The sequence below is a fragment of the Schistocerca serialis genome, chromosome 1 (genome assembly GCF_023864345.2).
Source record: "Schistocerca serialis cubense isolate TAMUIC-IGC-003099 chromosome 1, iqSchSeri2.2, whole genome shotgun sequence".
NCBI lineage: Eukaryota > Metazoa > Arthropoda > Insecta > Orthoptera > Acrididae > Schistocerca > Schistocerca serialis.
This window is the reverse complement of record NC_064638.1, coordinates 572,912,386-572,936,205: the sequence shown is the minus strand read 5'-3', so window position 1 is coordinate 572,936,205 and position 23,820 is coordinate 572,912,386. Positions and strand designations below refer to the sequence as shown.

At 39.8% G+C, this 23,820-nt stretch overlaps 1 protein-coding gene across 1 annotated transcript in view; it reads right to left on the bottom strand.

Moving 5' to 3' along the window:
• LOC126476291 (protein PTHB1) overlaps positions 1 to 23,820 on the bottom strand; it is a 95,972-nt gene that overhangs the window by 3,621 nt on the left and 68,531 nt on the right. The window contains exons 11-14 of the mRNA XM_050103530.1: positions 7,330 to 7,572; positions 6,941 to 7,243; positions 1,111 to 1,415; positions 507 to 894 (exon numbers count right to left, since the gene is read on the bottom strand). Coding sequence (XP_049959487.1) covers positions 507 to 894; positions 1,111 to 1,415; positions 6,941 to 7,243; positions 7,330 to 7,572 — 1,239 coding nt within the window. The remainder of the gene's footprint in view (positions 1 to 506; positions 895 to 1,110; positions 1,416 to 6,940; positions 7,244 to 7,329; positions 7,573 to 23,820) is intronic.

Here is a 23,820-nt window from a genome sequence, read left to right as displayed (position 1 = left end):
TCTTTCCCTTCAACCTTTCTGCCAGAAGGAGCCAGTGACTTTGAAAGCTAATGAACTTTAATACCTTTTACATGTGTGCTCTCCTGCCACTGCTTGGTGAGTAGATTTTTTTATCTATCCAATTACATTATATATTCAAAAATTGATTAGTTTTGTTGATTTAAGTATATATATATATATATATATATATATATATATATATATATATATATATATATATAAAAAAAAGATGCTGTGACTTACCAAACAGGAAAGCACTGGTAGATAGACACAATAAAAAACACACAAACAAATACACAAATATCAAGCTTTCGCAACCCACGGTTGCTTCATCAGGAAAGAGGGAAGGAGAGGGAAAGATGAAAGGATGTGGGTTTTAAGGGAGAGGGTAAGGAGTCATTCCAATCCCGGGAGTGGAAACACACACACACACACACACACATATATATCCATCCGCAGCTGCCACCTCCTTAAAAAAAAAGATTGTTCCTAAGATCAAAGCATACCTGGAATGGCTGGCAGTTGTAATTTGGCTCGTCTTGTTGTCAGGAGGCCAGCAGGTGTCCCTGGTACTAAATTAGATTGCTTCTTCTCTGCAAGTTGAGAACCTCTTGGTATTGTTCCTTCATCATCTTCATTTATTTCAGTAGCCTCTGGTATAGGGCTAATTCCCACATGGAGAGTGCTTGATTCAACATTATGTTCTTTCTTCCCTGGAAGTTGACTACCTCTACAGGTTCTCTCAAAAGCCATTGAAATATGTTTTTTAACCCTTGCTATATCCTGCAATGCATCTAGAGAAATTGGTGCTGATCGCTGTTGGTCTTTCACAGATTTTGCCAGTGATGTTCGAAGTAAGTATGACACTGCTGCATCAGTTATTTCATCCCAGCCCTATAAAAAATGAAGAAGATAACTCTTGACTGATTATTCTGAATGGGAGTTAGCATACAAATTTATATCCCAGCCATGTCAGTGATTGGAGGATCCATCAGTATAACATCAAACAATTAATTATTTGCTACACAGTACACTACTGGACATAATCTTTTAAAAATGGCCATTCCAGCATTTACAACAAAGGAACAAAAGTAAAACATGTATACATACCTGATCATCTGAATCATTTACTGAACAGCTGAGTGCTGATTCAAGATCGGCTACATTGTTCTGTGAAGAAGGATTTTGTAACTTCAGCAGGAAAAGTAGTAGTCGTACACAACAACTAACTTGAATACTCAAATACTTCATCTTTTTTTGGTTTTCTTCCAGAAGGTCAGTAGATATTAAAATTTTTGTATATGTGTCTTTCAGAAGATTTTCCAAGTTATTCATTGGTGTCAGAATTTTATCTTTAAACTTAGTAAGAAGTCTTCGTTGAACAATTCTAAACTGAGCAGCTTTTCGTGCAAGATCTTCCTGTAATGCATAATTTTTACTATAAAGAAGGAAAGTGTCAGGAAAAATTACCACTCCTATTAAATGTAGCTATTTTACTTATATGAATGAATAATTTTGAAAGAAACATTCACACTGGAGAGGCTGTAAGCGTATGTAATAGCAGCTAATGAGAAACACAGAGTTCAAATGCAGTAAAATAATTAAAAGAAATGTAGGTCAAGCATTCTACTTTCAGTTTATACCCTGTATGTAGCTGTCAGAATAAAATACAGCCTTCATTACAGTCATTTCTGTTGTAAACTCACTCTGATGTCACAGCATCACTTTAGTTTGCCATGGTGATAACAATAGTATATTTTACCTATTTGTGAACCTTATAACATATTACATTTTGTGTATTCTGTCCCTGCTGGTTGTGTGAACTAGAATCATCACCACCATCTACATTTATATGCTACAAGCCATATTATGGTGTGTGGTTGAGGCTATGTCGTGTGCATTCCACTATCATTCCCCCATTTCCTCTTCTATTTAGAATTGATGAAAGGTGAGAATATTTGTCAGTAAGCCTCTCCAAGAGTTCAAACTTCTCTGATTTTACAGATGTGTTCATTTTTCAAAAGGTATATGGAAGGAAGTTATGAGCTGCTTGTCTCTTCTTGGAAAGTGTGCTTTCAAAATGTCAAGAATAAATCTCTGAGTGATGAACACTGCTTATCTTGTAATATGTCACCTAGAACTGGATGAGCATTACCATGAATATGATATTGAGTTGCCTAAAATATACTTTCCAATTTTATGATTCCCAGACTGATGTTTGCTAATTTAGGATACAAAGCAAAATGTGGATAAAAATATTAGAATAGAAGCTTTTGAGATGTGTTGCTACAGAAAAATACTGAAAACTAGACAGGTAGATCAAACAACTAATCAGGAAGTACTGAACTTAAATGGAGAAGAAAAAATTGTGGCATAAGGTGATTAAAAGAAGAGATTAGGAGGTAGAATACTTCCTGAGGCATCAAGAAATATGGTAATGGAAAAAAACTGTGGGGGTAAAAAAGATAGAGGGAGACTAAGGCACGAGAATGGTAAGCAGGTTAAAGAATATGGGTTCCATAAATTATGCAAATATGATGAGACTTGCACAGGATAGACTAGTGTGGAGATCTATATCAAACCAGTCTTCACACTGAAGATGACAATGATGACATCAACAACAAGGTTGAGTCTAGATCTGGCATACTTCCTGTCTCATAAGTTAATACTTAATACAACCCAATATCCAAGTTTTTGCACCTAAAATGGTGAACAGTGTGAAACAAAATGTAACTGTGATTGTATGTAACCAGTTGAAATTGTGTACTGGATTAGGATTCAGATCTATTCCACGAGCTGAATGCTAGCAAACACTATGCCATTCAAGTTCACATCACAAACAGACTCAATGCTTTAGTTGTCATCACAAGTTCCTCCCCAGTTTACAGCAGAAAAGCGGAAACAGGTCTGAAAAGTTGAAGCTTTCAGTTGGTCTGTCAAGTGTGCTTGGATGGCATATTGGTTGACAGAACACGGCCCATGAAAGATGGGGCCTGAGTTTGAATACCAGTCTGGCATACAGTTTTAGCTTGTCATGTACAATAATCACAGCAAATACTCCACTTAGAATAAAAGAATTGCTTCTCAAACTGTAGCTATATTGGAATTCCACAAACACAATGTGACATTATGAAACAATAGCCTAAAACAGGTTTATTTGGACACATATACTCTTAACTAAGTGCCAAACAAATACTCCAAATTTCACAGAATGTCACAGTGGTTAAAACTATAGCATCATCAGTAAATATCTAACCTCCACGTTAGAGAATATTGCTTCATTTACTGCCATAAAGATACAGGTTATATGCTGTGGTATTGATGGTAGTCCAAAATTCATTGTTGTTTCTTGAGAATATGAAGGTGTTCATACAATGTCCACATGAATCCTACCAATCATTGTGGTGCAGTGATTAAGGCACTGGGTTCACATTCAGGAAGATTGGGATTCAAATCCCCATCCAGCCAATCAAGTTTAGGTTACACGTGGTTTCTCTAAATTTTATTTCCCCAGTCTGAGATTGTGAACGTGTCTACTGACCACATCAATAGTAGGATGTCAAACTTTACTCTTACTTCCTTTTTCCACATAAATTACGTGTGGGGACAGCCAATGTAATCAGAATGAGCAAAGAAATCTCTGAGGATCTTGTAATCTCCATCTGTGCTCTCTGAGCCATTATCAAATGTGAAGCAAGGATACTTTTTATTATGGTAACTATTAAAGTACTTTCCATTCCATTTTATTCATGAATGGAGCATGAAATGTCTGCCTGTGTGCAAAGTCATTATTACTTTTATCTTCACAATGTCTATGAGACTGATACACAGAGGACTCAAGAATACTTATAATTTCTGCCCAGAAATTTTCTAAGTAACTCATTAGATATCCACACAGTGCCTGTCTTCACATGTTTCTCACCACTTTATTTTTAGAACCCTGGGGTCCTTATCTTATCTGAGCTTGTGCTACATTATTAACAACCTCATCATTGAAGAAACAGTAAGTCCTAATCTTCCCTTTTCTCAAAAATGTTGTCCCAAATTAATTTCAAATACTTCAATGGCACTGAGGGTTTACCTCAGTGAGGGGCAAGGGAGGGCAGCCATCAGCCATCCCCCATTCCCCATTCCTCATTCCTCACCCCACATCTGCAAAATGGATAATGACTGTTAGGAAGCACACCCAGAACTATTTATCATGAACTCTCAAACCTGTTTCATCATTCACGATCAAATGTAACACTAGTTAACCTTCTTTCTCTGCCTCTCCCATATATCTGCATTTATCTGTTTAGGTCACTTTTGTATCATGCCATAGAAATGACTTTCAATGTATCCAGCAGCTTCATTGTTTTAATTTTTATCTGCATTGTATATTTTGTGCCATTGTGAAACTATGTTATCATCATTGTAATCCTCTCATTTATGTACTTCACACTTTTCTCAAAAGATGTTGAAATATTTACCTCTGTACTCTCAAATGTCTGGCACAGACCACAAGCATCCATTTTTCCCTAAATCATTTTCTTTACTCCTCAATTTTCTAAAATAGAGAAATAATTGTGACTGAAGCTGATGACAATGAAGAACCATGACACTTATTGTGTGCACAGATTTAGTACAGTAAGTGCTTATGAAGGGTTGAAAGTGCAGTGCCATTGTGGATGAAGATGGAATTAAAGGAATGAATATTGTGATATAAAAAAGTTTCCTTCTCTCAAAATGGCCAATAGAATCAAGTGACTGTTAGAGAATCATCAACATTATCCTGTGCAATACTTCATAGGGCTCTATGAAAACACCTGAAATATAATCAGGGACTTTGTGTCACAGTATGGTAATCAGGATCTACATAGTGCCATATCTTAGGATCTGCATGGTGCCACTTCCTTTCAAATCAGATTTTAGCATGAAAATTTCTCCTACCATCAATAATAAGAGTAGTTATCTCATGGATAAGCAAGGCCACAATCTAGTGGATCTGACTATAGAGTTGGAGCTCATATCCTTACAATTAATTAAAATGAAATTTGTCTTCTATTGTAAATAAAAGTGTATTTATAACTGAATATCTTATAAGCAATCATTCTTCCCATTCTCCATATGTGAATGGAATTGGAAAAAACCCTAAGAACTAGTACAGTTGGAAGTAACCCCTGCCATGCAATTTTCTATGGTTTCCAGACTGTGGGTGTAGATGTAAATAACTTGGTGATACTACTATATAAATACAAAAATGAGGACCAATATGTGGGTTTCTCTCACTCTAAGGTCTGAGTGGCCTGCAATTCCTCTATGACCTTTAGCTCTTTCCTCCCAAACAAAGAAACTAATAGTGCCAAAATCCAAGCTAGTTTTGTGTACTTTTATATGCATATATTGCCAGTAATAGAAAGTCACTTAATGAAAATAGGTGAAGCAAAAAACAAAGCTCCACATTTTGGCCAGATGGGCCAATAGGTACCAACTAACTACCAATCATCCTCTACCAATGGTGTCATTTGGATGTGGCACAGAGGGGCATGGGATCAGCACAATGCACTCCCAGGCAGCAGCCTTCTAGACCTTGGAGCCATTACTTCTCATTCAAGTAGCTCCTGAAATGGCATCACAAAGCTGAGTGCACCCCATTCCAGTCCTATCACCAAGAAAAAACCCACGGCAGTACCAGAAGTTGAACCTGGGTCTTCCACATAGCAGCCAAACATGCTGACCACTGAGCTACAGAATATAAGTACCAGTTAGCAATGCCATCTCATAATTTTATGATTTTCTCAAGTGAATTTTTCCTTTTGATATAATTAACTATGTCCTTTTATGTACTGTAAGTGACACTTTGTAACACTGCTAAAGAAAGGCATGTATGATTTGCTGACAGTATAAGTAACTGACATAGAAGCCTTTTATCTTTAATTACAAGATGCTACCTGAAGGTTAAATAAAATCATATCATATGAGATTTTTATTTTCCACAGTCACCTTCAAAGTAGTCCCCTTGGGAGCTCAGACACCAATCCCAGTGCTTCCGCCATGAACAGAATGCATACTGAAATTCTTTTTTACTAATAGTGTTCAGCATCACTTGCAATTCCACTTCGACCTCCTCTATCATGCCAAATTTTAATCCCTTCAACTTCATTTCTGACTAGGGAAACAGAAAGAAATAGCACAGAACCAAGACAGGGGAATAAAATGGATGAGGAAGAACTACCGTGTTGTTTTTTTACCAAAAAACTGCTGCATGATGAAAGTTGTACGTGGCCTCGCATTGTCATGATGAAGGATCCAATCATTCATGCACCATTTCTCTGGATGTTTCCTTCTCACATCCTCCCTTGGCCATCATAAGACAGCACCAGATATTGTGGATGATCCACCTATGATCTTTCACAGTCATATTCTGAACAGCACTGACATTTTCTGGTATGATGCCAGTAGATGGTCTTCCTGAACATTCATTATCAACAACAGGTATTCAGCCATTTTTAAAATGTTTAAACCAGTCATATATTTGGCCCTGGCCCAAACTGTCATTACCAACATTTTGTTTGTTTCTAAGAATGTGTTACAGAGTTTAAAATAGAACTTGATACAGCAAGGTTGTTTTCTCAAGTCAGTCATTGCAAAATCGCAAACAGAAGCAAACGTCACAGTGAAAAACTGTCCCCCAACAATAAACTCATCCACTTAGATCAAAGCTGCTAGGCATACTGACACATGAAACATGTATTACAATGCTCTTAGTGGCATTTGATTGTAGTATGATTTATAAGAGCGAGTCATACAAACTTCGGGAACAATTGGATAGGACTCATATTCTGATTTTCTCTAGACATTATTTATTGGTAACAAATATACAATATAACTTATTCTTATTGAAAGTATAAAAATAGTAATAGTAAATTAAAAATGAGTACAACATTTTCCTAAGAAATACTTGCCTCTAATTTAAATGATTCCTTTCTACATCTGAACCGAGCTTCTATGGCCTCGAACAGCTCCTGCAGAGGTAATGATGAAGTGTAGCCACATGAGAACTGCTTGTTTTTAGCAAAATGCTTATTAAGTCTGTGCACCAATTGGTATACAAAAAGGCACAGAGATGAAAATGTATTGCACTGAAGATGATATTGTTGCGAAGATTTTACAGTAGAGACTGTGACTATATTTTTTTCCAAAAAACATGGTGCAAATCCAACACTAGAAACAGTTTCAGGTCCTGAATCTTCAAATGAAAATTCTGAAATTAGAAATGTAAACCTGTTTGAGTTATCTTTGAATTGCTTGTAACTTTATAAGACAAACAAGATAATTTCTCAGTCTTACCTGGGAATAGTACCAGTGGTTCAACAACAGGCAGATTTGAATTAATTGCTATTTTGAATTCAGCATTTTTTTCTGGGGCACATGGCTTTGCTACAAGCTTTAGTGGAAGTTGTGCAAAATGTTGCAAGATGCGTGGAATGCTCCTGCTGTTTGTAACATATGAAGTAACAACTCTCATCTCCAGAGAAGGGACATCACCCGGCTGAGATAAATATATATATGTCGTCCAATGAAATTCTCCACCTGAAACAAAAATAATCTTGTGTGAGGCCTAAGTGCATATGACTGTAATAATCTGTCAGAGAAAAAGTGACATAAAGGATGTTCTTGAAATATAGTGTCCCATGGTTACAGTAATATGAGGCTCTGTTATTTGGCCACAAGAAACAGTCATGTCCAATTTCACAAGCAGAGAGCATATAACAAAAAAGTGTTTCTCAGAAATGGTGATTATAATTATGAAGGTATCCTTAAATAATTCAGCATTCTTAGATTTTTCCCATTTTGTGTTTATATGCTGTGCATGGCTTTCAAGAAACTGAAGCAGTAGCCAATTATGATTGCAACTTTTCAATGGAAAGAGAGTTTCACTTAAACAAATATTAATAATGCTGACAAGGATAAAAGAAGAAAGACTTTAAGCTCAACAAGTGTATGAATTCACAGGCAAAAGACATCAGCTATTTTAAGCTTTAAATGTTCCCCATACCAAAGCTAAATATTTTCCAAGTGAAAATTTTCACCAGTACCTGTAGTATCAATATGAAATGCCACAGATTTCCTCAGCAGACCATAACTGTGTGTAATATACACATCTATTATTTGTTCTTTCAGTCTTTAAATAACCAGTATTGCTTTTTACAGAAGAATGCAGCATTATATGAAGACAGTTTACTACTCATCAAAAGAAAAGTTGCTGTGCTGTTTCTCTATAACTACTACTGATCTGAATATCTTTTGTAATTGAACAAATCTGATTATCAGTGTGGAAAAGGCATGACAGCAGACTGCAGTGAAAGAAATATTAGTAATTCATTTGTCACGAATTTCTCCACTTGACAGCATGTCAAGCCTGTATAAATGCATTACAAATGCACTGCAGTGTCACACATGAATATTGGGTGAAGTGAAACAGGACAATATAAAATGTACCTACTTAGAGTAGAATGAAAGTTACCTGTCCTTTTTTCCCAGTACCCATCTTACCTTTTCCTCACATTGTTGTCTTTTGCTTTCACTTCAAGCTAGTTGATATGAGCTACAATTTTCCATATTACTGTTTCCATGTTGCTGGTTCCTACTATCATGTTTACATCTACATCTAAATAATGTATTTTATGGACCACAAGATGCACTTTTTTCTTCAAAAAAATTTTCCTCCAAAATTCAGATGCATCTTATACTCAAAATCAATAAAAAATATCCAGTGTTTGATTTTAAATTCCCGCCAGTCTTAAAAAGATCCATATATTCAATATCATGGGAAACCTATTCTATCTGGCAACATTGGATTCATTCAGCAGCAGCAGTGCACCAATGTGACAAACATGAGTTGCAGGGATTCAGAAGCTTTATTGAGGAAGAGTACTCTTCTTGTGCTAGATCAGTTCAGTAGCCATTTGAAAAATTCTGTGAAAGAAACTGAGACAGGAAAATACAGAGCTTGCTGTTATTCCAGGAGGACTTACTCCACAATTGCAACCTCACTATGTCTCAATAAATACACCATTTAAAGTGCATGTGAGAGAGAAATGGAACAAATGGATGATGGATGAAACCTAACATGAATTCATGCCGAAGGGAGCTTTAAAATGACCAACGATCAAATAAGTGTGTCAAGGGTAAAAGAGTCACGGTCTAGAGTGAGAGAAAACATTACTGTTAAATCTTTCAAGAAGTGCGGCATAAGTAATGCTCTTGATGGCAGTGAAGACCACCTTATATATGAAGAGCACAACAATGATGACAAAGAGGAAGAAGAAAGTGTAGATGATGATTTTCAGGGATTTTAAATGTCAGTTCGGTTTTATAAGCTGACAACTTTTTTTCAGGCTTTGCAGTCTAATAATAAAAATGGTAAAAATGTTATTTTTTAAAAAAATTGCTTAAAAATTAAGGTCCATCTTATAGTCCACTTGCAAATAGAGCAAGGGAAAAATGACTATCTATATGCCTCCATACGAGCCCTAATATCTCATATCGAAATTTATGTTGGCAGCAGTAGAATTTTTCTGCAGTCAGCTTCGAATGTTGATTCTCTAAATATTCTCAATAGTGTTCCTCAAAAAGAATGTCACTTTTGCTGTGTCTTGCTACTAGTGCACCAAGTGTAGTGTCACTGTGTATGTTTATTTGAATCAGCTGCCAACTGTATCAGAGCAAGCTGGCTGCTGGAGGCCACCTATGGGAGGCATGCACACAGCGCAGTCTCTGCCACACCATCTGCAGGCAACTCACACATATATCTGTGCAGAGCAGTGCTGACAGATATCTCTATGTTGTTCTAGTTTGTACCATGCACATCAGTTGGTCTGTGTCTTGTGGAGTCTCAAGAATCTTTAGCATTATTGTGCAGATGTTATTAATAAAGTCCTATTTGTGTGACTTGGATCAGTTTTGTGTATTACTTGGTTTCTACACAACTGGTGATGGTTTTGGAACAGTTTCTGCAATTGCAGTCTTCAAGTGCAATTTCATCAAGTTTACCCAGTATGAACACATAGCTACCTTATTGAACAGCTTACTTTGGCTGTGACCACTTTGTCGGCTTCTATTAACAGACAGGATACTGTTCCACTGGTCCATCCACCCACTTTTCCTCTGTATGATGATTCAGCCAGAGAATTGGGAAACTTACAAAATAAATAAATAAATAAATAAATCACACAGCATTTTTTGGCTTTTGGTGTGACTCGAGTTTTTGCAAAGCCTTCTTTCTCTCATAGATTCCACGTATGGTGCAGCAATTATTGTGTCACCTTGCCCCTTTACAAGAACTGGCAGTTCTTACTTTTGATCACATGCACAGCATATTGTCCAGCTACTATTGCAAACGAATGCATGTCACAGCAGTGCAAGATGAATTCTATTGGCACCGCAAGAAACCAAACCAGCCATACAGGGCCTGGACAGTTGAACTTCACAGTCTAAGCTGTAAGAGTCAATTTGTTACTGATGCCCATAATGACTCTTATGCAGACTCTATGGTGCATGACACAATTATCTGTTTAGCTTCAGACAAGAAAGTGCGCTAGAAGGCTTTACTCTGTGAAAAACCCATGTTGGCAGAAGTTTTGCAAATAGCACAATCCTTTGAAGTTTCTCTGCAGTGAATGACCAAATTGAAGCATGGGGTGATGTGGCAGTAGTGTCACAAGGACAACACTAGGACAACAGACAGCTTGCATGTGGAAGTGGCTGTGATAGCAGTAAGCATGCAGGCCCAGTGCCAAACTGACCAAGACTGAACCAAACAGCTGCGACTGCCACAGCACCAGCATCAATGTTCCCTTTTCCATCTTTTCCTTTCTGTTTTTTCCAGCATGAATGTTAGGTGTTCCCTAAGCACTGTGCTACTTGTAATGCTTGCCAGAAGAAAGGCCACATTCCCTTCATGTGTTGTTCACCAAAGGTTGCTCAGGATATGGAAATGGATGCAAACTGTGCGACTCCAATGCTTGTGACTTCTCCCAAAAGTTGTTCATCGAGTTAAGTGTTTTTTGCCAAGTGGTCTGGCTACAGGTCGAGACAGGTGCTGCAGTGATGCTATTGAATTCACAAACCTATGTGAGTTAAGGTTCACTGCCATTGACACTGATTGCGCAGAAGCTGGTCAGTTACAACAAGCAGAACATTGTACTGTTGGAACAATTTATGGCATCTGCCTCTTACAAGTCAGTGGTTCGTTCCATTACATTTTTGGTTGTTGCTGAGGCTGGAATTGAGAGCTTGTTTGGGATTGACACATTTCAGGCATTTTGATCTACTATCACTGATCTAGTTCACCTTCTTTCTGATCAGGTACCATATTGGATAGGCTTCAATCTCTAGAGGGGTGCAACCTGTTATGGCTAGTGAATGGTCATCTCCGTTGGTCATAGTTTGGAAGCCATTTGGGAAACTTTGCCTCTGTGATGACTTCAATACTACTGTCAATGTGCTGTTCATCATTGACACGTATCCTCTCTGATGCTAGGAGCAACTGTTGGCAAAGATATCAGGTGGCCAGTACTTTTCTAAACCTGATTTGTCTAAAGTTCCTGTGAATGAAGAGTCTTAGGGAGTTCTAGTTTTGAATACTCCTTTTGGTCTCTACCATTTGCACCTTCCTTTTGGTGTGACTAGCGTCCCTGCTATTTTCCAACTATTTTTTAAAGAAAGTGACTATGCCTGTCCTGAATTGTATTAATTATCTGGATGATATTTTTGTCATGGGCTCCTCCATGGTCAATCATTTGAAAAATTTGTGCTCTTTGTTTTCTGTCTTACAGTCCACAGGCTTACGGTGTAACCTCATGAATCTCAGTTTTTTCAACCTTCTATTGTTTATTTGGGATTAAAGGTCTTGTGTGCTGAGGTTTGCCCTCCACCAGACCACATCTCCGCTGTTACATCTATGCCTCACCCCTTGTCCACAAAGGAACTTGAGGCTTTCCTAGGGAAGATAGCCTACAGCAATAAATTCCTGCCAGAGGCACCCACAGTGGTGCATGCATTGCATGCCTTGTTATGCAAGAATGTACCTTTTTGCTGGTGCCTGGCTTATAAATATGCTTTTCAAAAGTTGAAATCCAAACTCCTCTCAGTCTCTTGTTTAGCTTCATTCTGTCCATACCGGCACATAGTTTTTAGTAACTGACACCTCACAGGATTGCCTCAGCACAGTCCTGGAGCACCAATATGCTGATGGCTCTAAATGACCTGTTGCTTTCTCCTCTAAATATCTCACTGTGGCCCAGCAGCATTACTCTCAGTTGGAAAAAGAGGCTCTCGAGAAATTTCACGTTTTATGTATGGGTTCAAGTTTCAGCTCATTACTGACCATAAACTTTTGGTTTCCTTGTTTAACCCACATATTTCCTTGCCTGACAAGACAGTACACTACCTAAACTGTTGGGTGCTGCTCTTATCTTGCTACAATTATAAATCCATTTTCGATCTATGTGTAAACATGCCAGTGTTTCTGTGGGTCCTGATCCTGACTTTGATCATGAAGTATTGCTTTGCTTCCACATTAATACCAAAGCACAGGCCATAGTCAAGGGTTTTCCAACTAAGAGCTCACGTGTAACAACTGCCATTGTTGCTGACCTGTTTCTCCACCTGGTGGTTCAGATTGTTGAACAGGGCTGGCCAGATAAACCACCAGGTGGGCTTCGGACTCACTGCATGACTATTTTGCCTTATGGTATTGCCTCACCATTTTTGATGTGTATTGTTGTTGTCCACGGAAGACCACTCTCCCAGAGTAGCCATTCCCACTGTGTTATGATGAGAGGTTCTACGCCTTCTTCACCAGGGGCACTAGGAAGTTTTGCGCACTAAAATGTTGTCTAGGAGACACATTTTTTGCCTGGGATTGATGGCGAAGTTGTCTGTTTTGTTGCAGCTTGTGAGCAATGTGCCCAACAGCATGCAGCTCCCAGGGGATCCCTGGTCCGCTGCCCACCAGCCATGTGAAAGCATTCATGTAGACTTTGTGGGTTCCTTCTTGAATTTCTATTGGCTCTTGGTTGTAGATACATTTTCCCAGTGCCCTTACATCCTGTGGTGTGTGTCAACATCAGCGGAGATCACAATATGTACATGCTTGAGGGTTTTTGCTATTGAGGGGTTGCCTTGTAGCTTAGTTTCCAATAATGGACCCCAGTTAGTTTCTAACATTTTCCAACTGTTTAGTTCCAGTCAGGGCATTCATCAGTTATGGCTCCACCATTCCACCCTCAATCAGATGGGGAGGCAGAATGACTAGAGTGCACATTCAAGTCCCAAATTAAAATTCTGTTGTTGATTCTTCATCAATCAATGCCCTTCCCTATTTTCTGAGCTCCTATCATTTCAAGCCTATGGGGCAGTGGAGACTGAGTTGCTTCACAGCTGACAGCCGTGTACACACCTCCATCTTCTGTGGTCTGCATCACACCTGCCACAGTTGGGTTCATCTGGCCACTTTGTGCTGGGATTGCCGGTGTGGACATGTGGATTTGGTCACCAGCCCAAGTGGATACCAGCTGCTGTTGTCCTCCACTGGGGATGCCATCTTTGCGATGTCTGTATGGCCAATGGGCTGGTGGCATGCTGCTTTGATCAGTTGTACCCCCACTCACTGCTGGAAGCTACCAGTTCCTGGTTGTGGCCTCTGTCACCACAGCCCATTCCGCCACCCTCTGCCTTGAACCCATCATTGCCTGCTGTGGAGGTGCGCCTGTCCCATTGGTTGCCTCCTCCACATGTGGTGCCCTGGGGTTCCAACTTCCCGATGACAGGCTCCAGTCCTCCTTCAGCCTCAGATCCATTGCCTCAGCCTGCTGTTCTGGTTGGGCCACCTGCACCAGCTCCCTCACCCATCATCACCAGTGGGTCCAGCACTGTGTCCTTTGCACTGGGACCTGCCTGCTGATCACAACACAGAGATGGCAATGGCACCCTCCTCTCCAATGCTGTTGTCCAGCATCATGTGGGCCCACCACCCTCAGGCAGTCCTGCATTCCTGCGCATTCTGGCCCTGTGCTCTGGTGGCTGCCCAGCACTTGTCCTTCTCCTCCATCAGCACTGGCTGCTGCTGCTTTGGAGCCAAAGTATGTATTCTCTCATTGTGCCACTGGCATCTCCTGTCTCCTGGGCACCCACTTTTCACAAGAGAAAGCTGTGCTGTGTCCTGATACTAATGCATGTGAGTGTGCTGAGTGTGGTGTCGATGTGTGTGTGTTTGAATTGGCCACCAACTGCATCAGTGAGGGCCGGCAGCCAGAGCCTGCCTGTGGGAGGCGCCCATGCGGTGCAATCTCTGTCGCACCATCTGCAGGTGACTCGCATATATGTATGCACAAAGTAGCACTGACTGATTTCTCTGTGCTATTCTAGTTTTTATCATGCACATTTGTTGTTCTGTGTCTTGTGGAGTCCTGAGAGGCTTTTTCATTACTGTGCACAGGTTATGAATAAAGATCTATTTTTGCGACTTGGATTGGTTTTGTGTATTACTTGATTACTACACCCTTCCGTGCAGCGATCCCCAGTTGAGTTCCCAAAGCATCTCTGTAACACTTTCATGTCTTTTGAACCTACCAGTAATAAATCTATTACAGCAGAGGAAATCTCACGAAATATTTAGATTCTAGTGTTCACTCTACCGATTAGCTTTATAGCTTCCTATAGGTACTGAGAATAGTTGTCAGCTATTGCAAGAAACTCCTGCACAGGAAAAGGGGGAGCCACAAGAAAATCTTTCAACTTAGATTTAAAAATTTGGGGTTTAGCAACCATTTTTTCAGTTCTGCTGGAAGCATATTGAAAATGAAACCATTTTGAATAGTGCACACCTTTCTGAACAGTACTTGACAGAGTGTTAGCTAAGTGCAAATTGTTTGTGGTCTAATGTTCACTGAATGATTGCTGCAGTTTCTTCTGAATGAGTCAATACTATCAATAGCTTGGCAAAGTTAAAATTCCAAAACGTCTGAACAATGGCCTACACAAAGTTCATGAGCTCACAAGCAGGTCTGCCTGACCAACCTTTATTGAGCTAAGAATATTCTCGATGAGTTCATACAGCTTTCCCAAAACTATGATACCAAACATGATAATACAGTGACAGTAAGCAAACTAAATAAGTCTTAGCATTTCATTGTCAGAGACAACTGAGTTCGTTCTTATGGTGAAGTTAGCAGCATTCAGTTTTCGCACAAGATCTTGAATGTGATATTCCCAAGAAACGTTGTGCTGGATGAACACACAATCCTGAGAATGCAGCTCAGCAAGTACACTGGGGGGAGAGGTTGAGTTGCTTGGGGTGTGTAGAGGGAGAAAAGAGTCAGGAAATGTGCGGGAGAGTTGGGAAGCGTGGCCGATGGCTCATAGGAACACAGCAGGTATGTGTGATAAGAGAAGGGAAGGGGGAGAGAGCAGATGCATGGAAGGAAGGGAGAGAGAGCAGATACATGAAATAGGAATGCGACAGATGAGCATGGGAGCAGGTGAGTTTTGCGGCGAATGATGACAGTAATATGGAGGAGTGGATCAGGAGGGGGTGCAGGACGAAGGAAGGGAGACTGGAAACTTATGGGTAGAGGGTGAAGTAGGTTAGTAAAGATTGAGGCCAGGAGGATTGCAGGAACGAAGGATGTGCTGTAAGGAAACTCCCATCTTGGTAGTTCAAAAAAGCTGGTTCTACAGGGAAGGATCCATTTGGTATGGGTTATGAATCATCGATTCAACTCGATCATGTTGTGTTCAGCAGTGTGTTTCATCACTGGATGTCCAGCTCTGCTCATGGCCATTCATTCTGGTGGACAGCTGGTTGGCAGTCATAGCAACATAAAATGCTGTGCAGAAATTGCAGCAGAACTGGCATATGACATGGTTGCTTTCATCAGCGTCCTCGCATCTGATGGGATAGGATAAACCTGTTAAGAATGTGCCGGGAGAAGAAATCAGGCATGGCTTACAACTGGGTCATCCACAGGGACATGACTACTGTGGCAAGGGGTTGGGAGGGAGAGTGGCATAGGGATGGTACAGGATGCTGTGTGCAGCGGAATAACACTTTACGAGGTGTGGGAAGGATTGTGTGTAGGATGTCCCTGATTCCCAGATATGCTGATAGACCTGGTGAAGAACAGGGTTCAGTTGCTGCAGTCTGGGATGATATTGGTTGATGAGAGGGGTGATCTTTGCAGCTGCTTCTTGGGACTGATGGGAGTATTACAGGTGTTTAAGGAATGTCTAGGCTAGGAGCAATTTTTCAGAGTGGCAAAGATGACTCTGTCAAAATGCAGGTACTGCTGATGGTTAGTGGGCTTGATGCAGACAATAGTATGGATGGAATCATCAGAGAAGTGGAGGTTAGTTCCATGAAAGTGGTACATTGGACTGAGGAGGAGCATGTGAAGACAATGGGAGAGAAGGTTTTGAGGCTGTGGAGGAATGAGGATAGGATTTCTTAGCCCTGGGTCCAGATCACAAAGACATCATCAATGAACCTGAACCAGACAAGAGGTTTGGAGTTTTGGGACACTAGGAAGGATTCCTCTAGATGGCCCACAGAAAGACTGGCATATGAGGATCTCATGAAGGTTCCCGTGGATGTGTCATGTATTTATTTATATATCTTCCCCTCAAATGAAAAGTAGTTATGTGTGAGGATGTAACTGGTTAGATGTACAAGAAATGAGGCAGATAGTTTTGAGTCAAAAGGATTTTGGAAAAGATAGTGTTTGATAGCAGCAAGGCCATGGGCATGGGGGATCTACATCTACATCTACATGGTTACTCTGCAATTCACACTTAAGTGCCTGGCAGAAGGTTCATTGAACCACTTGCATACTACTTGCATACTACTTCTCTACCATTCCACTCTCGAATGGCGCATGGGAAAAGGAACACCTAAATCTTTCCGTTCAAGCTCTGACTTCTCTTATTTTTTTATGATGATCATTTCTCACTACATAGGCGGGTGTCAACAAAATATTTTTGCATTTGGAAGAGAAAGTTGGTGACTGAAATTTCGTAAATACATCTTGCGCAAAGAAAACCATCTTTGTTTCAGTGACTGCCACCCCAACTCGCTTATCATATCAGTGACACTTTCACCCCTATTGCGCAATAACACAAAATGAGCTTTCCTTCTTTGCACTTTTTCAATGTTCTCCATCAATCCTACCTGGTAAGGGTTCCACAGCGTGCTGCAATATTCCAGCAGAGGACGAACAAGTGAAATGTAGGCTGTCTCTTTAGCAGGTTTGTTGCTTCTTCTAAGTGTTCTGCCAACAAAGCACAGTCTTTGTTTTGGCTTCCCCACAATATTATCTATGTGGTCTTTCCAATTTAAGTTGCTCATAATTGTAATTCCTAGGTATTTAGTTGAATTGGCAGCCCTTAGATTTGTGCGATTTATCGTATACCCAACATTTATCGGATTTCTTTTAGTACCCATGTGGATGACCTCACACTTTTCTTTGTTTAGTGCCAATTGCCACTTTTTGCACCATAATTGTGTATAAGAAGGCCCCATCAACAGTGGTGAGTGAGAATCCAAGCGGTATTGGGGTGATGATGGTCAAGACTTTGTGAAGAGAGCAGTCTGTTTCTTTAACATTAGAGGCTAGGCTACAAGCAATTGGTTGGAGGTATTGGTCAAAAACAGGAGAGATTCTTTCAGAAGGAGCACAATAACCAGCTGCAATGAAGCATCCAGGATTGTTGTGTTGATGGATCTTGTATTTAGAAGATGGGTGTGCTAGGAGTCATTGAAGTCTTAGGGAGACGGATTCAGGAGGAACATTCTGGGATGGGTCTAAGGATTTGAGTAGAGACTGGTGGTTATGTTTGACTTCTGGGATGGGATCATATGAAAGAGCTTTTGGGTGGAGGAGACATACAGTTGGCAGATGATTTCTGTCAGGTAGTCACTGCAATTCATCACAACACTGATGGAATCTCTGTCTGCAGGGACTGTCTGGAGGCTGCAGATGGCTGCTCTTTCTTCTATTGAAAGGTTTGTGTGCTTGGGGTGCTTAAGTGGGAGAGGGGGGAAGGTCACTGTTGGATGGTGGTATGAATTAGATTCAGTGTTGGAATTAATTTGGCTTTGGTTGGAGGGATTGGCAGCAAATAAGTGTTTCTACTGTAGTGATCATGAGGAGAGTAGGTTTTTGACAACTCCAGCATGATTGAACCTTGGTGTAGAGCTGAAGGCGAGGCTTTTAGATAGGACTGGAACTTCTGTAGATTGAGGTTTTTGATGGATAGGTTGACAACTGTGTTTTGGGTTTCTTTAGATTCTGTGTTTTGCGGAATGTTTTGAGAGGGAGTTTTGGAAGACATAGAGCAAAGCACAGTCTGGTTGTTATAAAGGGTTGATGAGGAGTGCAATGGGGATAGAATGGTGTTCTGAAATGGGAGCAGGATGTCAATAAATTTCATAAATTTTTGATGCACATTTGTCATTACCTAATTCCACTGTGGTGGAAAGTCCTATGATGTCAGGTTCACCATGGATGTGGAAGAAAATAGACAAATAAGAATGCTGATCACCCACTGGGACAGACACACACAGACCTGTACCTAAACCACAATAGTTGCCAACATCCTTTACAGCACACATCTGTGCTCACCACCCTGGTACACAGAACATGAGTCATATGCTACAAGGAAAGCCTGAACAAAATCTTTCACAAAAACAACTATTCAGAGACATGAATAAGACATGCTCTCCAGTCAAGCAAGAAGAAGGAAGAAAAAAAATCCAGAAGACGAAATAGAGCACCTGGTATTCCTTTCATATGCAGGACTGCCCACAGTTAAGATTGCCATGATAATGGAGAAGCACAAGCTAACAAACATTTTCCTCTCAACAGTTAAAATTAGGAATAAGCTTGGGCTTGGGTCAGTCAAAGACCAACTAGAGCTACAGGGGCAGCATCAGTGACACAAGGAAAAAACTGGCCAGATGCAGCAATGCATCTCGCAGCAATGTTCAGAACATGTGAGAAGTGTTCGCCTTGTGAAAACCAATAAGTCTGTGGAGGCAGAGCACAGAATCAAGAAACAACACTTGTTTGTTTTCTAACACTGAAAGGTGCCACTGGATTCTGGGATTCAGTCATCAAAGAGGCAGTGGAAATAAACAGTTCATTACATCTATCTTAGTACATGTTTCAAGTTGGTGTTTGACATAAAATATCATCTAAAATCATACTGAATGTGTTCTCTGAAAATTATTTTGAAAAATTGGTTCAAGAACTAGCTCAAAGTGTAAATTGTTGTGAAAACATACTTGACCTCTTAGCAAGAAATAATCCCAAGCAAATGGAGAGCACCATGACAGATACAGGGGTTAGTAACCACAATGTCTTTGTAGCAGGAATGAATATTGTAACATTCAAATCCACCAAAAATTAACACAAAATATATCTGTTTAAAAAAGCAGATAAATATTCACTTGACATTCTTCTGAGTGACAGTCTCCACTCCTTCCAAACTAACTATGTAAGTGTGGACAAGATGCAGCATAAATTCAAAGTCACTGCACAGGCAGAAATTGAGAGATATGCACCAAATAAATTAACAAGAAATGGTGCTGATCCCTCAAGGTACACAAAACAGTTCAGAACACTATTGCAGAAGCAATGAAGAAAGCATGAAAATTCCAAAGAACACAAAATCTCCAAGTTTGGGAATGTTTTAAAAAAGTTCAACCTTTAGTGCTGACCTTAGTGTGTGATGCTTTTAATAGTTTCCACAATGTCCCAAAATTTGATAGAAAATCCAAACAGATCCTGGTCATACGTGGAGCACGCCAGCAGCAAGACACAAAAAATACCTTCACTGTGTGATAGCAGTGGTAATATTGCTGATGACAGTGCCATTAAAGTGGAATTACTAAATACGGTTTTCTGAAATTCCTTCACTAAAGAAGATGAAGTAATTGTTCCAGAAAGTGAATCAAGAACAGCTGCCAACATCAGTAACATAGAAGCAGATGTCATTGGTGTAGCCAAGCAGCTTCAATCACTTATCCTCTTATTCAGATTGTATACCAATTAGGTCCTTTTCAGAGTATGCTGATACAACAACTCCATACTTAGCAATAGTATACAGCTGCTCATTCAATGAAAGATTAATAGTCAAAGACTGGAAAGTTGCACAGGTCACACCAATACTCAAGAAAGGAAATAGGAGTAATCTGCTGTATTAAATACCCTTATTACTAATATCAATGAGTGCTACAAACAGGGGATCTCAAATTGATTCCATATTTCTAGATTTCCAGAAGGCTTTTGACACTGTTCCTCACATGTGACTTCTAAGCAGATTGTGTGCCTATGGAATGTCATCTCAGTTGTGCAACTGGATTTGTGATTTCCTGTCAGAAAAGTTGCAGTTCATAGAAATTAACAGAAAGTTATAGTAAAATAGAATTGGGCATTCCCGAAGGTTGTGCTAAAGGCCCTCTGCTGTCCCTAATCTACATAAATGATTTAGGAGATGATCTGAGCAACACTCTTGGATTGTTTGCAAATGATGCTACCATTTACTGTCTCACAAAGACATCAGAAGTTCAAAACCTATTGCAAAATAATATAAATAAAATATCGGTATGGAGCAAAAAGTGGCAATTTCTTCTAAATAACGAAAAGTGTGAGCTCATTCACACTGAGTACTAAAAGGAATCCACTAAATTTCAGTACCACGATAACTTTAGCAAATCTTAAGTTGGCAATTCAACTCAATACTTAGGAATTACAATTATGAATAATTTAAATTGGACTGATCACATTGATAATAATGTGGGGAAGGTGAACCAAAGACAGTGTTTCATTGGCAGAACACTTAGAAGATGAAACAGATCTACTAAAGAGGCTGCCCACACCATGACTGTCCATCCTCTTCTGGAGTATTGCTGCACAGTCCTGCAGCAGATAACAAAGGACATTGAAAAAGTTCAAAGATAGGCAGCTCATTTTGAACTATCACAGAACAGGGGTGAGATTGTCATGGATATGAAACACAATTTAGGGAGGCAATCATTAAAACACTGTGGTACGATCTTCTCACAAAATTTCAATTACCACCTTTCTCCTCAAAATGTGAAAATATTTAGCTTGCACTCACTTAGAAAAATATTCACAATAATAAAATAAGAAAAATCAGAGTTCACACAGAAAGATTTAAGTGTGCATTTTTCCCATGTTCTATTTGAGAGTGGAATGGTAGAGAAGTTGCTTTTTCCACATGTTATTTGAGAGTGGAACAGTAGAGAAATAGCTTGAAGGTGTTTCAATGAACCATCTTCCAGGCACTTAACCTGGAATTGCAAGGTAGTCACATAGATGTAACTGGTACAGTGATTTCCAACTGAGCTCCGCATAGGATGTGGCATTAGCAAAACTATGACAGAAACATTCTGATGTAAAAGCAACAGAGGCAGCAAGCAGAACACACTGGCAGCACCAATTCTCGATACCTGGAATCCCCTCCACACATGACTGAGTACAGAACTAATATATGGAGTTCCTTTACTTGTAATGTTAATGCAATATTTTTTGCATGGTTTTGTGATATCTTTGTCATCAATAAGTTTCTAGCATGTCCTTGACATCATGTGATTTCAGCGCATAACGTTTGCTATCAGTAGGTTTTGGATGTTAACAGAAGGATAAGGAGTTGTAATATGAACATGGCGTAGACATTCAGAAATGAATATTTTCATGAAGTTTGTGTTACTATTGCCATTTATTGCATAATTTTGTGTTAATGAGTGGTGAATAATAAATAAATTGAGCTGAAATTTAAATCTGACCTTCATTATTCATTGTTGTGATGAGTGCAGTGTGAACAACAAGCAGTGGAATAATATTTGATATGGAGTAAGCTAGCTACTATATTAACCAGTTAGTTTACATTTGGTGACATGACCAAACTGTTAGGTTTAATAAAGGAGCACAAGAAACATAAGAGATAAGCCCCAATTATTCAATCAGCGAAATGTGAACACTAATGCAATTGAATGACATCATGAGTGTAGCCAATACGCTACAGCCAGCAGCTCCGAGTGCTTAGTGCACTTGTGTCATGGATGGCGTGATATAGCTGCTGCAGTTCTTCCATATTCAAATTCTTCACAGCAGTGTGAGTGAGCCTAGTGTGCATGCACAGAGATGCCATTTTGTGATTTTGGCTGCAACAATCAAGGCACCTTGGGAACCATCACAGCGTCCTGTGTGAGCAAACTTGCACTTGCACAAATAGCATGTTTTTGTCTGCTGCACCCATCGTGACTACAACCATTTCGATATGCGAGGTGGCATATCAGCAGTAAATGAACAGCAGATGAGGCGCAGTACAGCAAAGCAGTGTGTAGCTGCTTGTAGAACTTGAAATTGGTCACTATGGATGTGAGAGGTGACAATGTATGCATGAATGAAACAGACCAAGGACAGAAGGTTGTTAAACAAGAAACAGTTGTAAGAGTGCCATGGAGATGGCAGTGCTGATTTATGCAGGTGCCTAATGGTGAGCATCAGGATGCAATTCAGGAAGATTATGATCATAATATTGGATAGGTACAAATGGTTCCCAAATGAGACATGCTGGTACACATGTTTGATAGATCAAATGGACCAGGTGACTCAGGGCAATATGGAATAAACTGAGTGGGAGTGAATAATAGAAATGATGGGCAGAGGCTGTCGTCAAACCAGTAGGATTAACAATCATAGTAGGCGATGATCACCAAATATGGATATGGACCTTGGACCTCCAGACAGGAGTGTGGGACAACCTCATCTCAACTGAGTGGGCCTGGGAAACTGGGAATAGCTCCTGCCATGGCTCAGGCAGGAGTGAGATTGGAGAGAGAGCCACAAAGAAATGGAAATTTGAAAGACCATATAGGGAATAAGATAATGACTGAAAGCAGAGTAGAAACGAAGTGGAGAGATATTTTGGTTGCAAAAGGGGAGGAGGAGTTAAGGTCATCAGAAAATATGAATAACCAGGTAGCTGAAGATGTAGTTTTAGATGAGAGGAAAGATAGCTCCTTTGGGGTACAAGGACTGGAATTTGGATCTTTGGAGAGATAGTCAGATGAAATAGAACAGGTTGCTGAAGTCTGCATGGAGGGGGTGTACCAGCAAGGGTTTCAAGATGGCATTAGTCATGTAAAGCAAAACAGCAAAAGAAAAGATGTTGGTTGATTGAAACTGTAGTCCAATGAGGATGAAGTGGAAGAATATTTGAAACAAGAGTATGAGACAGAAGAGGAGAGGATGTCTGAAGGGGAAGAACAATGGAAGATGAGGGTGAGAAGAAAGGGGAATATACCATACAGGAATTTGTTTTTGAGAAAGATGATGTATGTTTTAATAAATATGGATATGCTAGTGATGAGTCAGTAATGGATAAAGTAATAGCGGCAGAACAGCTGCAACAGTGTTACAATCACCCAGTCATTCAATTTGGAATAGAAAGTGAACCCACGAGGATTTTACTAGACACAGAGAGAAAAATTAATGCTGCATCTGAAAGTTACTATAATGACATCATAGAGAAAAGTGAATTTCTTGATGTTGCAGCCTTAGGGCTTAGGGCTCAGTAAATCAATGACCTCGTGGGATCCACTGTTCTTTCATGGATATGAATGTGGTGAATACAATACCGCAGGCTGTTGCAATGCTATTTCTATTTTAGTTCCCTGCACTGCTTCCTACTGTCTTGTTGTTCTACATCTTTCATTGTAGTTCTTCTACTATCAGTCCATCCTGGAATTAG